At 48.9% G+C, this 12,478-nt stretch overlaps 7 protein-coding genes across 7 annotated transcripts; 5 read left to right on the forward strand and 2 right to left on the reverse strand.

Annotated features, from left to right (window-relative positions):
* Window positions 1–351: 351 nt before the first annotated feature.
* On the forward strand, window positions 352–1,347 carry EPUS_04046 (uncharacterized protein; the record flags this gene model as incomplete). The annotated part of the gene is made up of 3 exons (XM_007802660.1): window positions 352–677; window positions 719–917; window positions 973–1,347. The coding sequence occupies 3 exons, from the start codon at window positions 352–354 to the stop codon at window positions 1,345–1,347; spliced, it is 900 nt and encodes a 299-aa protein (XP_007800851.1).
* A 1,111-nt stretch (window positions 1,348–2,458) lies between these two features.
* Window positions 2,459–4,159, forward strand: EPUS_04047 (uncharacterized protein; the record flags this gene model as incomplete). The annotated part of the gene is made up of 1 exon (XM_007802661.1): window positions 2,459–4,159. The coding sequence occupies one exon, from the start codon at window positions 2,459–2,461 to the stop codon at window positions 4,157–4,159; it is 1,701 nt and encodes a 566-aa protein (XP_007800852.1).
* A 555-nt stretch (window positions 4,160–4,714) lies between these two features.
* On the forward strand, window positions 4,715–5,632 carry EPUS_04048 (Cytosolic Fe-S cluster assembly factor CFD1; the record flags this gene model as incomplete). Its single annotated transcript, XM_007802662.1, has 1 exon — window positions 4,715–5,632. One exon carries the CDS (start codon window positions 4,715–4,717, stop codon window positions 5,630–5,632), a length of 918 nt encoding a protein of 305 aa, XP_007800853.1.
* Window positions 5,633–5,735: 103 nt separating this feature from the next.
* EPUS_04049 (uncharacterized protein) lies at window positions 5,736–6,773 on the reverse strand (the record flags this gene model as incomplete). Its single annotated transcript, XM_007802663.1, has 1 exon — window positions 5,736–6,773. The coding sequence occupies one exon, from the start codon at window positions 6,771–6,773 to the stop codon at window positions 5,736–5,738; it is 1,038 nt and encodes a 345-aa protein (XP_007800854.1).
* Window positions 6,774–7,200: 427 nt separating this feature from the next.
* Window positions 7,201–8,099, forward strand: EPUS_04050 (uncharacterized protein; the record flags this gene model as incomplete). Its single annotated transcript, XM_007802664.1, has 2 exons — window positions 7,201–7,218; window positions 7,269–8,099. The coding sequence occupies 2 exons, from the start codon at window positions 7,201–7,203 to the stop codon at window positions 8,097–8,099; spliced, it is 849 nt and encodes a 282-aa protein (XP_007800855.1).
* A 64-nt stretch (window positions 8,100–8,163) lies between these two features.
* Window positions 8,164–9,162, reverse strand: EPUS_04051 (uncharacterized protein; the record flags this gene model as incomplete). The annotated part of the gene is made up of 3 exons (XM_007802665.1): window positions 8,164–8,256; window positions 8,302–8,866; window positions 8,912–9,162. The coding sequence occupies 3 exons, from the start codon at window positions 9,160–9,162 to the stop codon at window positions 8,164–8,166; spliced, it is 909 nt and encodes a 302-aa protein (XP_007800856.1).
* An 870-nt stretch (window positions 9,163–10,032) lies between these two features.
* Window positions 10,033–10,380, forward strand: EPUS_04052 (uncharacterized protein; the record flags this gene model as incomplete). The annotated part of the gene is made up of 1 exon (XM_007802666.1): window positions 10,033–10,380. One exon carries the CDS (start codon window positions 10,033–10,035, stop codon window positions 10,378–10,380), a length of 348 nt encoding a protein of 115 aa, XP_007800857.1.
* Window positions 10,381–12,478: the final 2,098 nt, after the last annotated feature.

Here is a 12,478-nt window from a genome sequence, read left to right on the forward strand (position 1 = left end):
TTGGACAAAGTCACTCATTTGAGCAGTCCCGCCTTCTTCGGATGTGGCTCGAATCGGAAGCTGCATGTAGGAAATTCTGCGGGTCTTCGGAACAAAATTTGTGATGCCAATGTCGATGTTTGGGTGGGTAGAAGTGTTTGCAAACTAATCCACCTTGAGATATAGTGTAGTCGCTGCTTAAGGGAGGCCAATCATTCAATGGCAGTGACTAAGTGATTTAGTTCGAAGTGGATCAAATGTAGTAGGGACAGCCTACTCCAGCAAGACCTCACTTCAACCAAGAACTTACCGGAAGGTTAAACCCCTAAGAGCATCCTATTAGTGAGGGCAAACCATCTTTCAATCACTACCATGGCGCCGCACCTTGAAAATGGCACAACCTTCACAATGCAAGCGAGTTCCACCGGCGATCTCAACAATGTGTCAGCTATGCGGGCAACCGAAAAGCCAATGCGAGATCCCGAGTATGCATATCGTACTCTAGCGATTTCTGAGAAATCTGAAGGACCAGAGATTCGGCAACGTTACAGGCCGTTTCTGTTGGACAACAATGTCCAATCCACAGACTGGATAAGCCGCTTGGAGCTTGCGACCATCACGAAAATGGCCGATGAAGACATCCAAAGGACTGGGGAAAGACTTCGAGTGCTTGTTTTATATGGGAGCTTACGCAAACGGTAAGACAGCTTTCTAAGCTATTCGTGTGCTGATGATTCAGTTCATATTCCAAACTGCTTTCGTACGAGATTTCGCGCATCCTTTTCAGACTTGGATGCGATGTCCGAGTATATGACCCGACCGGACTTCCTGTCAAGGATGATGCACAACATGAACATGTCAAAGTCCAGGAGCTAAGAGATCTAAGTCGATGGAGTGATGGCCACTTTTGGGTGTCTCCTGAGCAACACGGAAATTTGGTGAGTTGTGAGATTCATATGGTTGCGAAGCTAATTTTAGACCGCTGTCTTTAAGAATCAAATCGACTGGATTCCTCTGAGCACTGGATCCGTCAGACCAACACAGGGCCGCACGCTAGGCATAGCAATGGTCTCTGGTGGATCGCAATCTTTCAACACAGTGAACAGCCTTCGGTTGCTCGGTCGATGGATGAGAATGTTTACAATACCCAACCAATCTTCAGTGCCAAAAGCTTATGAGCTGTTTACCTCTGCAGATGCTGAAGAGGGTGGCTCTCGGCTCATGCCCGGGGGGAATCGAGATCGATTGGTAGACTGTGTGGAGGAATTTGCGAAATATACCATCATCATGCGCGCACATTTTGGGCTCTTTAGCGACAGGTTCAGCGAGCGTACCCCTCTTGCCGGGTCTCAACCCCGAGCACACTGAACATTGAGGCGGATTCCTTCTTGCTTGGGATTTAAGAAAGATGGTGTTATAGCACTGGTATAGACTACAATGTTGGTGCAGACGTGTGTGGAAGGCTCGAGAATCAACGAGCTCAAAGATGAGGCTGCGCAGGCCAATAGAGGCTGGGGCAAAGGCTTCGTCAGCAATGACAAGCAGCTACATGAACATGAGCAAGAAACAGATGATAGCCAGAAGACTGAAGCAGGGGTATAGAGAAAGCGGATATTCCGACTATGTCGTTGGGCAGGGCGGATAGAAGGCGTTACTTCCTACCACAATCATAGTTAAAAATGTTCGTTCTTGTGTGCTACCTCCAAATGACTGTCGTGCGACACCAAGCAGGCCTAGATCCCTTAGCCCAAAAATTCAAACGGCATATGCTTCCGGGCTTGACGGGTGCCCGACAAGAGAGAACGGTAGATGGAGACGGCCCTGAAGCTTTCTGTAGGGGACCAGGCTACCCACTACCGTTTGCCGTAATTGAAGCTTCTAGGTAGGGATCGCATGACTGACAGCGGAAGTCTGCATGAGCCATGTTCTGCGCTTCGTGTCTTCGATCCGAATGCATGAGATGGCAGTATTGCGTGGGAGGTATTGGTGCCATGCTTGCAGAAATGGCGAGATGCAAAAGTGAACAATATCAATGTTGGAAGTAGAAACTAGCCTTCCCTTTCCAGGATTAGCGTCTTGCATCATGGTAAGCCAGCCGGGGCTAAGGCAATGGCATGCAGGGGTTGTCTGCAGATGATGGCGTTTGATTGCGTGCTTATTCCCCAGATTCGACAACGTCTTTTTGCGTCAATATCAACCCATCTGAGCAGCGATGAGGTATTAATCCAAAGTGCGGTGAAGATGAAATGAGCTCGGGATCGTGTTTGAAGCCGGATCATGGTCCATGTTAGGGTTCTATCCAATTCTCACATGACACGAGTCACCCCCACATACGCGATACCGTGATAAGGCAAGACTGTGAGGTCTGTCCCAGGCGTAATATTTCCCCAGCTTTTTCCACTTTTTCCCTTTCTCCTTGCATCTGCTGTCGCACGCATACTTTCTCTTCTGGTCTGCGCTCTCTCACGTATCTCACATCATGGCTCAACCGAACCAGTATCCTGCATCTCCGCCAATTTCACCGCCAAACGGTATCCAAGGCGAGAATGGTTTGTCCATGCCAGTCTTTCCTGCCAAACCCAACATTCTTTACATCATGGCCGACCAACTTGCAGCACCGCTGCTTTCCATCCACAACCCCAAATCACAGATCAGAACCCCCAACCTCGACAATCTTGCTTCCAAATCAGTCGTCTTCGATTCGGCATATTGCAACTCTCCACTATGCGCACCTTCTCGAATGGCCATGATCACTGGCCAGCTTCCGTCCAAAATCGGTTCCTATGACAATGCATGTTCCATCGGATCCGACGTCCCGACTTATGCTCACTACCTTCGCAATGCAGGATATGAAACAACATTAGCAGGAAAGATGCATTTCATAGGAGATCAGCTACATGGATATGAGAACCGCCTGACAGCGGACATATATCCGGGCGATTATGGTTGGGCTGTCAACTGGGATGATCCCGATAGGCGGTTGGAATGGTATCACAACAGCAGCTCTATCCTCCAAGCGGGCCCCTGCGTCCGAAGCAATCAACTCGATTATGATGAGGAGGTCTTGTACAAATCGAAACAGTACCTTTACGATCATGTCCGCAAGCCTGATGCTCGGCCATTTTGCTTGACGGTATCATTTACTCACCCTCATGATCCATATACCATCGAGGACAAATACTGGGATATGTATGAAGGCGTCGATATCGATCTGCCGAAAGTCCACATCAATCCCGAGGATCAAGATCCGCACAGCAAGCGGTTGCTGCATGTTTGCGAGTTGGAAGGCCACACCTTCTCGGCTGAGCAGATCAAGCGGGCTCGTCGTGCGTACTACGGTGCTGTCAGCTATGTTGATGACTGCATTGGTCAACTTCTGGAAGTTCTCAAAAAGTGTGGCCTCGAAGACAATACCGTCGTCATATTCAGCGGCGATCACGGTGATATGCTCGGCGAAAGAGGTTTGTGGTACAAGATGTCCTACTTTGAGGCTTCAGTCCGCGTTCCACTCTTCATCAGCCACCCCAGGCAATTCCGGCCTCACCGTGTCTCGCAAAATGTTTCCACCTTAGACATTCTCCCAACTCTGGCAGACCTCGTCGGTACTAATCTTATCCCAGGTCTTCCCATGGACGGAATGTCAATGATGAATCACCTCTACGGCGGCAGCGGTCATGACACTGTCTTTGCTGAGTACATGGGTGAAGGAACCATTGCACCATTGATGATGATTCGTCGTGGTCCTTGGAAATACATCATTTGCCCTGCCGATCCTCCCATGCTCTTCAATCTGGCAGATGACCCCAAAGAGCTGATCAATCTTGCCAAGAGCACTGATGACAAGGTTCAAGCAGTCTTTGAGTCTTTCCAGGTCGAAGCGGGGCAGAAATGGGACTTTGAGCAGATCACCCAAGAAGTTCTCCTTTGTCAACGTCGTCGAGCATTCGTTTGGAGTGCACTGCAGAAAGGCCGCTTTGAAAGCTGGGATTACAACCCTGATGATGATGGCAGACAAAAGTACATTCGTTCACAGATTCCACTAGATATGTTGGAACTGAAAGCGAGGTTCCCCATCCATCAGAATCTCGCCATAAATACGGTGGGAATACCGGTGGAGAAAATGTCCGCACCAACGCAGGCCTTGGTTGAAATTGCTAGCGATCCTGTTCATTACAGGTAGACGTCATGTTGCTTAGCGAGTGACTGTTCTTGCTATATCGCTTGTGTGATAGTGCTCTTGCTTTCGCTTGATACCACTGTTGCGTGTTGCCTTGGCCTGTATGCGAAGTGGGTTTGGTACGGGTTGCACATAGCTTAGCAGCACAAATAGCTGTCAGTCCCGTTTACCTTTCTTGCCCTCATTGAGGATTTGGGCTTCCAGTATTGGTTAAGTCAGGCAGGCCTGCTCCTAGATGACATACGAATCGAAAAATCGATTTACGGTATTGAACGGTCTCAGTTCCATGTAATGCTGGCCTCACTGACATAAATGACCATTTATGGTTCGATGTGGGATTCAAGGTGATTTTAACAAGTTCCAAAATAGCCTTGCAGTAAAACTATCTACGACCCAGCACTACACTAGGAGGGGCAGTTGGGAAGTGGGGTCATGCATTGACATATGTAATATTACTTATTCAGCCACAAAGACATCATCCAGCATCCACGCATAAAAAAGTAATTCATCACCAACACTCCTCCTTCCATCTCTCCACAACCCCGCGCCATCCAATTCATGCCTCTATCCAACATATCGCACATTCTGCTCATCCTCTCGGGAAAAGGCGGCGTCGGCAAATCCTCCACAACTCTACAACTCGCTCTTTCCCTCAACCTACTAGGTCAAAACGTTGGGATTCTCGATATCGATTTGACAGGGCCGAGTATACCACGCTTACTGGGACTGGAGGATAAGAAGATCACGCAGGCGAAGGGGGGTTGGGTACCTGTCGAGGTGCATCCGTCAATTTCTGCGTCTGGTTCTTCTGGGGATGAGGAGGTTGGTAGGGGACAGAAGAGTGGCGTGCAAGCGGTCGCTAGAGGCGCGTTACATGCAATCTCCCTTGGTTTTCTGTTACCGTCCCGATCAAGTGCGGTAATATGGCGTGGTCCGAAGAAGACGGCGATGATACGACAATTCATCTCTGATGTCGCGTGGCCGGATCTGGATTATCTCCTTATTGATACACCACCTGGGACGAGCGATGAGCATATCGCTGTGTTGGAGGAATTACATAAGCTGTCGGAGAAGAGGCCCGGTCAGTTATCTGGTGCAGTGGTGGTTACAACACCGCAGGCTATATCGACAAGTGATGTAAAAAAGGAATTGAACTTTTGTCTGAAGACGGGAGTAGAGGTTGTGGGGGTAATTGAAAACATGGCGGGATACATGTGTCCTTGTTGTGGGGAGGTGAGTAATATCTTCTCGAAAGGTGGTGGTGAGGAAATGGCGAGAGAAAATCAAGTGCCATTTATGGGAAGTGTGCCCATCGATACAGGGTTTGGGGGTTTGGTGGATGGAGTCAAGTTTGACGAAAAGGGAGAAGCAACTGATGAGAAGGACCCGCGACCCTTGGTGGACCGATATGAGGATTGTAAGCTTTGCCGGATATTCTCAGACTTTGCAAGGAAAGTGATGGATGTACAGTCATGATGATACAGTAGGGGTAAAACGGGGCATTGCATGGCGTAGGAAGAAAATTGAATAGATCAACTGAAACACGATGCGCTGGCTATGCAAAACACAAAACTTTCCATCATGGTTTATGCATTCCGTCGTCAGCCTCTCCCTTATGTACATTCCTTTCCAAGATCATTCGCAACCTTGTCTCTGCATCTTCCTGAATCTTGGGACATGCCCTTCGATCTCGGTGCAGCCAAGTAGCAAGACCACGCAGGTCCGAAATCAGGGACAGATTCTGAACTCGGATTTGTGCCGACTCGACTTGTTGCGGCGACTGTGGTATAGACAGCTCTTGCAACAAGTTTGTATCGTCGTAGTATAAAGGATGCTCACTGTCCGCCACCATAATCGGGCTTGATGCAAGCCGATCATTCGCACCAGCAGATAAGTATGTCTCGGATACAGTAGGTTCGGTAGGTCGGCCACCATTGTTGAGTAATGAGCGTAGAGTGGTTGGTGATATGGGCTCCTCAAAATCCTCCAGGACTGCAGGAGAGGACAATGCTCGAGGGGCCATGAGATCACTTCGCCTCGTTCGGGGTGCGGCTCTCAATCTCTCCAACAGTCCATAAGCGGCAGATCCAGCATGACTCCCATCGATCAGACTTGCATCTTCTGGAACTATAATGACATTATCGGCGGCCAACTGTTCGTTGCTGGAGCTTGCCTCTTCAACAGGCAAGAGAGCAGACCTCGAACTTGCTCTGATCTCGCCTTGTGGTGGCATGTGACTATCATATTCGTTCGCCAAACTGAGTCTGCTTCTTCCCATAATCTCTGCAATAGCATCTAGTGTCCCCTCGATATCGGGTTGTATAGCAGCCAAGATCCCGTCGATGGTAAAGTCGGAAACCGGAGGAAGTTCATCACGTTTGCCCATTCTGTTTGTTCTCGGTGCAGGATTCAAATGTGAAGAAGCATCAGCCGAATTTACTCGGACGGTCACCGGTTGAGAAGGAATTGTTGACGAACGCAACCGATCTCGATAGCCGACAAGTTGATGAAGTGGCCTTCGGGAGACATGGCCAGTAGAGAGTGTTTGGTTTTGATTCCGTAGGAAGCTCCATTGTCCTCCAAACTGGACTGAGGACGTGTCAACAGCTACATCCATCTTTTCTGCCTGACCAAGTGGCTCCAAGGGGGAAGGTTTTGCATCAATGTCATCGGACGGGTTGGTACTTGGAAAGTTCGTGTCACTTCGTCAAGCGTGCATCAACAGTGGTTGCCGATCGGTCGGAAGGCATCGATGCATACGTAGTACATGCTTGCATGCTGCTGCAAGGCCTGGATCAATTCTAGGTTGACAGTGACGATGCCATTGCTGTAAGGCAACAGGACCCGCAGGAAGATGTGTTGTCAATGAACAAGTGGAGATGAATTTGCCCCGAGTTTGCGCAGTGTGCGGGATCTCACCTTTGTGGGGAAATCCAATTTGCATCCTACGACGGCCGAATCAGTCTACGTGGCTACGCGTCGAGGCACAAAATGTGGCCGACGGAGAGCTGGACATCCATTGATCACTTGGAACAAGTAGCGTCATGGGCAGCCGTTTCTACGTTGGTCCTACGTCCTCCTCAGAAAGCAATTGCTGATTTTGAGACCGCAGTTTGGAGGCTCTGACGATTCTGGCTCCGAACTCGACGGCAATGACTCCAGTCTACCTTTCCCCAAGCCGCTTGTACGCTCAGCGTTTCTCGTACCAGATTTCGATCCCACCACATTCCTTGCAAACCTCTCCGACCGATATCAGACATTGGAGGATTTGCGGAATGAGCTGCGAGAGCTGAGCCAGTCTCTAAGCAAAGAACTTCTCGATCTCGTCAATGACAATTATCAGGAATTTCTATCACTTGGTAGCACACTGCGGGGTGGAGAAGAGAAAGTGGAGGAGGTCAGAGTTGGCCTCCTAGGCTTCCAACGAGACCTGCATGCGGTTCGAGGGAAGGTGGAGCAACGGAGGGAAAATGTGGCTGCTTTGATTGATACGAAAAAATCAACAATGAAGCAAATACAGATTGGCAAGTCATTGCTGCAGATTGCGGAACAAATTGAACATCTCGAGGCAAGCCTGATGATTGCAGCAACCACTGATGGGAGCCCGAACGGATCAGACGACCAAAGGGAGATTCTTTCTGACGAAAGTGATGAAGATGCTGACGAAGGAGGAGCGTCGTTGCATCGTCTGGAGCGTCATGCCGAACAATTTATGGTCCTCAAACTGCTTCTTCGACGCCACAGCCCTACACAGCCATACATCATCAGTCAGACGAACCGTATCGCCCGGATCAAATCGACCCTTTCCCTCGATCTTGAGGGAGCCTTGAAAGCACTCAAATGTGGGCAGAAAGATCATCGGGGCGATGATTCGCGTATAGACCGACTCGAGACGCTGCTTGTCTCTACGAATGAGCTGGAGCAGCCAGCAGAAGCTACCTAATGATGACTGTATCCCTAGCGAGGCGTTTGTGGATAGCAACAGAATCACAGGGAGCGACATTGACTTATGATCCTGATAATGCTCTTGTTGGCGGCGAATTCTCGCTTCTGAATTCGCCATTCAAGGAGAAGCCTGGCGAATTAGTTGAGCTCAAGACCTGCCAAACGTGAGCCTCGATCAAGAATTTCGTGAACTTACTTACCACCTCGCTGATCTCTTTTGGGGTCGTATCACTTAAAGCCGCTGCATCCTTTTTCATCTTGTCGAGGAAAGTTTTGATGTTGTCTCTTAGTTGTTCCGGCGTGAAGCGTAATTGTCCAACAGCCATCCTCACCACTCCCTGTCTCTCTCGATACATGCTTCCACCAAGCATCCCTTTCACTGCACCGGCAGGACTTTCCACAACAGTCCCCAGCTTGGTGTTCGGCATTAACCCTCTTGGACCGAGAATTCTGGCTAGACCAGCTCGTTGCATCTTGGGAAGACTATCCGGATGCGCAATGCATCTGTCAAAATCGATCTTGCCGGACTTGATGAGTTCAAACACCTCGTCTTCTCCCACAGTTGTAGCTCCTGCTTCTCGTGCTTGTGTCGCAGCCGGCGAATCCGGCGGACAAATTACACAGATTTTGATATCTGTCTTGACCAAGTGAGGCAACCTTATTTGATTCCGAATGACGGCTCCATCTCTTTTCGTCTTCAGCTTGACATGGCATTCGTACTTTGGGATCGAAGGTGGTCGGCCGACTTCAAAAGCACGTATATAGCTTGGATGATTAGTCGAAGTCAATGGCAGTATAGCACACACGTACCGCATAGCGTCACATAACGTAAACTGCTCCGCATCCTTCAAATCATATTGTTTGTATCCGGGATGTTTCCTCCGTTGCTGTTTTGCTTTCAACTTCGTCGCCTTTCCCTTGGACATAGTCTTCCCCTTAAACTTAGCAAGTTTGGCGAAGAGCGAGCTTGTGGTCGAGAGTTGCCGCGAACATGATTTCGAAAGTGAGGCAGAACGAGGAGTACGGATGATAGCATTTAGAAAGGATGGACCTGTAGCCATTCGGAGGTTACGACGATTTCGGATGAAAGGCGCAAAAGCTTTCATCCAACGAACACTTCTGATACCCTCATCAAGAAAGTGATTACTTCAAGTATGCTCTCAACACTGGCAGGCACTCGGGTCTTTAAAAATGCACTTGGCGGACGGTGAAATGAAGACAAAACGCTGCCGATTGGCAGAGCAGCTCTGAAATCCTGAAGAGGCTCAAAATTTAAGGTTCAGCAAAAAGGATGGCTCCACCCACCCATGCATGGGTCAGATCAGGTCAATTGAGCCCATCGCATCCGGATCCAAGCATGCAATCTGCTTTGATTTATCTTTGTATCCACGCGCACCATGGCCGATGCTCCGGCACAGTTACGGCGCTTCGCCCCCGTTGCAGGACCTTTCCAAACGGATACCACAACTCAAGAAATCCCCAACCTGAAACCCACACACAATGCATTGAAGAAAGCTGCCCAGGAGGCTGCCAAAGCCGCAACCCATGTTGAGAAGAAGCAGAACAGAGCGCCAACTAGTACAACATCGGTCTCAGAAATACAGAACATGAAGTTGTTACCAGATTCCCACCCAAGCCGTCAGGCTACCTGCATGTTGGTCATGCCACAGCAGCTCCGCTCAATGATTTCTTTGCCCATGAACAGTACAACGCGACTTTATCCCTTAGATTCAATAATACGGATCTCAAGAATGAAAGTGCGGGGTTTCAGACGCGCTTTTTGAGGTTTGGGCGTTGATAGGGATCAACCTGGATAAAGCCAACCATATTAGTAATGGCTTCTAGAGTTTGTACGAGTACTACGTCCAGACGTTTAAGGATGGCAAAGCTTGCCCCAATGATATTGGTATGGAGACGATACAGGAATAGCGATGGGATGGCCTGGCAAACGCAAGAAGAGACTAGAGCGTGAGAACAACCCAGCACTACCCGAAGAGGTGAAGGTGGGCAACGAAGAAGGTCAAAGATGTTGTATAGGAGCAAAATTGTCTGTCATCAGCCTCAACAAAGCATCGCAGGATACCCCGACCTACCACTATGTGGTCAAAGACGTGGGTGACGATGGTGTCGAACGACAAATATTCCACCACCAACTTGATACGGAATGGAAGATCCCTGCAAGTTACGTTCTTCAGCCGTTCTGTTACCAACTCACTCGATGGTGTCCTTCAGAAAGACGGAGCACCATGATACAAGTGGTCAATATCAATGTGTGCTAAAGGCATTGAGCTTGCGGAAAGTTGATATCTGGGGATTTGCAAGACTCGATCTCGTTCGAACACTTCTCTCAACACGGAAAATGACTAGATTAGTCAAATGTGGCGCATTTTATGGCTGGAATGATCCTCGCTCTCCCACTATGCGTGGAATATGTTTGTGTGGTGTGGTTGTCGAAGCGCTTCGTAAGCTTGTGGTCTCCCAAGGCCCAAGTAGAAACATTGTCTATATGGGATTGGATCGTCTTTTGGACCATGAACAGAATTATGTCAATCCTGTTGCTCCTTAACATGCCACCATCACTTTCCATAAATTGGTGATCTCTCATGGGGGGAGGGAGCAGATGGGGGAGTCCACTTCGAAACAAAGCCAAAAACACAGCAAGAATCCGGGTGATGGACGACAATGGTTGCATAGAGCAACAAGATCTAGATTGAGCGGGCAGATGCATAGCAATTTTCCTGGGATAAAATGATCAAGTTTTCGAATTGGGAAACGCATACGTGAGAAAATCTCAAAATTCCATTAATCCGCCGCAACCGGACGATGTGACCGAGTTCGAGCTCGAGTCGCATTTGGGGAGGCGACTTCAAGAAAACCGAGAAGACAACATGGCTATCAGATGGTCAACAGCTCGTACCAATCGAAGTGGTGGACTTTGACTACGTGATCACCAAGGACAAGTTGGAGGAGGATGACAAGCTTGAGGACTGTCTGACCCCATGGACAGGGTTCAGAACATATACGGTGGCAGATTGCAACGTTGATCAAGGAGAATGATGCCATGCAGTTCGAGACAAGAGGGTATTTCAGCTGTAGTCGGGCTGTCAGACCAGGTAAGCCGGCTGTTTTCTTCAACATTCCAATTAGGACATCGAAATGGAGTCCCTGCCTTTGGATAGACCAGAAAAAAGCGGTAGGTTCACGAATCAATAGGCAAAGGTGAAAGCCTGGCCTTACTTGCGTGATTGAGAGTGCGCAACAACGCTGCAGTATTGAAAAGCAGCCCCAAGCGTTGTTGCTAGTCCTCAATGGCCAATTACAGCCACCACGCGTTCGTCTTCCCCGTGATGCACTCTTACTGCTAAACCCTGCCTGCCTGAATTCTCTCATTATTATCCTGTGTGCCTTTTCTCCCTTCTAGTGGCATGCACCTTTCCCTCCCCATTCATGTGCAATCTCGAGTCAAGGTAGTGTCTTTGACGAAAGAGTGTCGGGGGGGTTTGTAGCACATGGATGGTTGAGAGGCCGACGAAATGCTCTGCACCATGTATCAGTGGTATAGGCACGAATAAGCAGTTTGTCACAATGAGCTACAGGTGGCCGAGAGATTTGGCCCATGGTCTTCTACCTCCGACAATTGTTACTAAGTATCTAGTACTAGTCAGGCAAGTTTGTGGAACGACGCTTGTTCATTTATAGTCTTCTAGTTCGATCAATGGTGCTCGGATGAGCTGGGAATCTATTCACAATTTCTCACTGATGAAGCTCTTCCAAGTGGCTACAGTGATGTCTCAGGACTCTCCAACAGCGTGTGGTTTGTTCTGAAAACAGCGTCCCTTGGCGATATTAAACTGCAAGCAGTGGTTCGAAGAAACCCGGAGCAGCCAACCGTGTCAATAACCACCAACATTAGTCGATTCGCTATGATATTCTCTTCAGGGAGAACATCGATCTCGCAAGGCACTGCCGCAATCGGATTCTGAAAGATTGCTGAGGGTGCTTACAAAGCCATTTCGATGGCAGATGTCGGCCGAGGTTACTTCCATCTGTCAACGCCAGTCCAAGCGCGAGCATGGTCTAAGTCGGGGCTGTAGTATGTCCATTGAGAACGGTTGAGTGCTCACATATAAGCGGCGCTGACCTGCTCTGAATGCTTGTCATCTACTACGTACTTCGTACTACTAGTAGTAGTGAGTAGGTCATAGCACAACTAGAATGATACACAATGCTTCACTTAAATCGCGCCTGTGTTCTGCCAAGATTTCAGCCTGCTGGCTTACTTACTACGTAAATGATTAGGGCTTGGGTTTAGGGCCGGAGCTAGGTGACGGAAATAATGAGATGGCCGTCCCACACGACTCTATTACTTCTATCTTC

This window comes from Endocarpon pusillum, assembly GCF_000464535.1.
Source record: "Endocarpon pusillum Z07020 unplaced genomic scaffold scaffold176, whole genome shotgun sequence".
NCBI lineage: Eukaryota > Fungi > Ascomycota > Eurotiomycetes > Verrucariales > Verrucariaceae > Endocarpon > Endocarpon pusillum.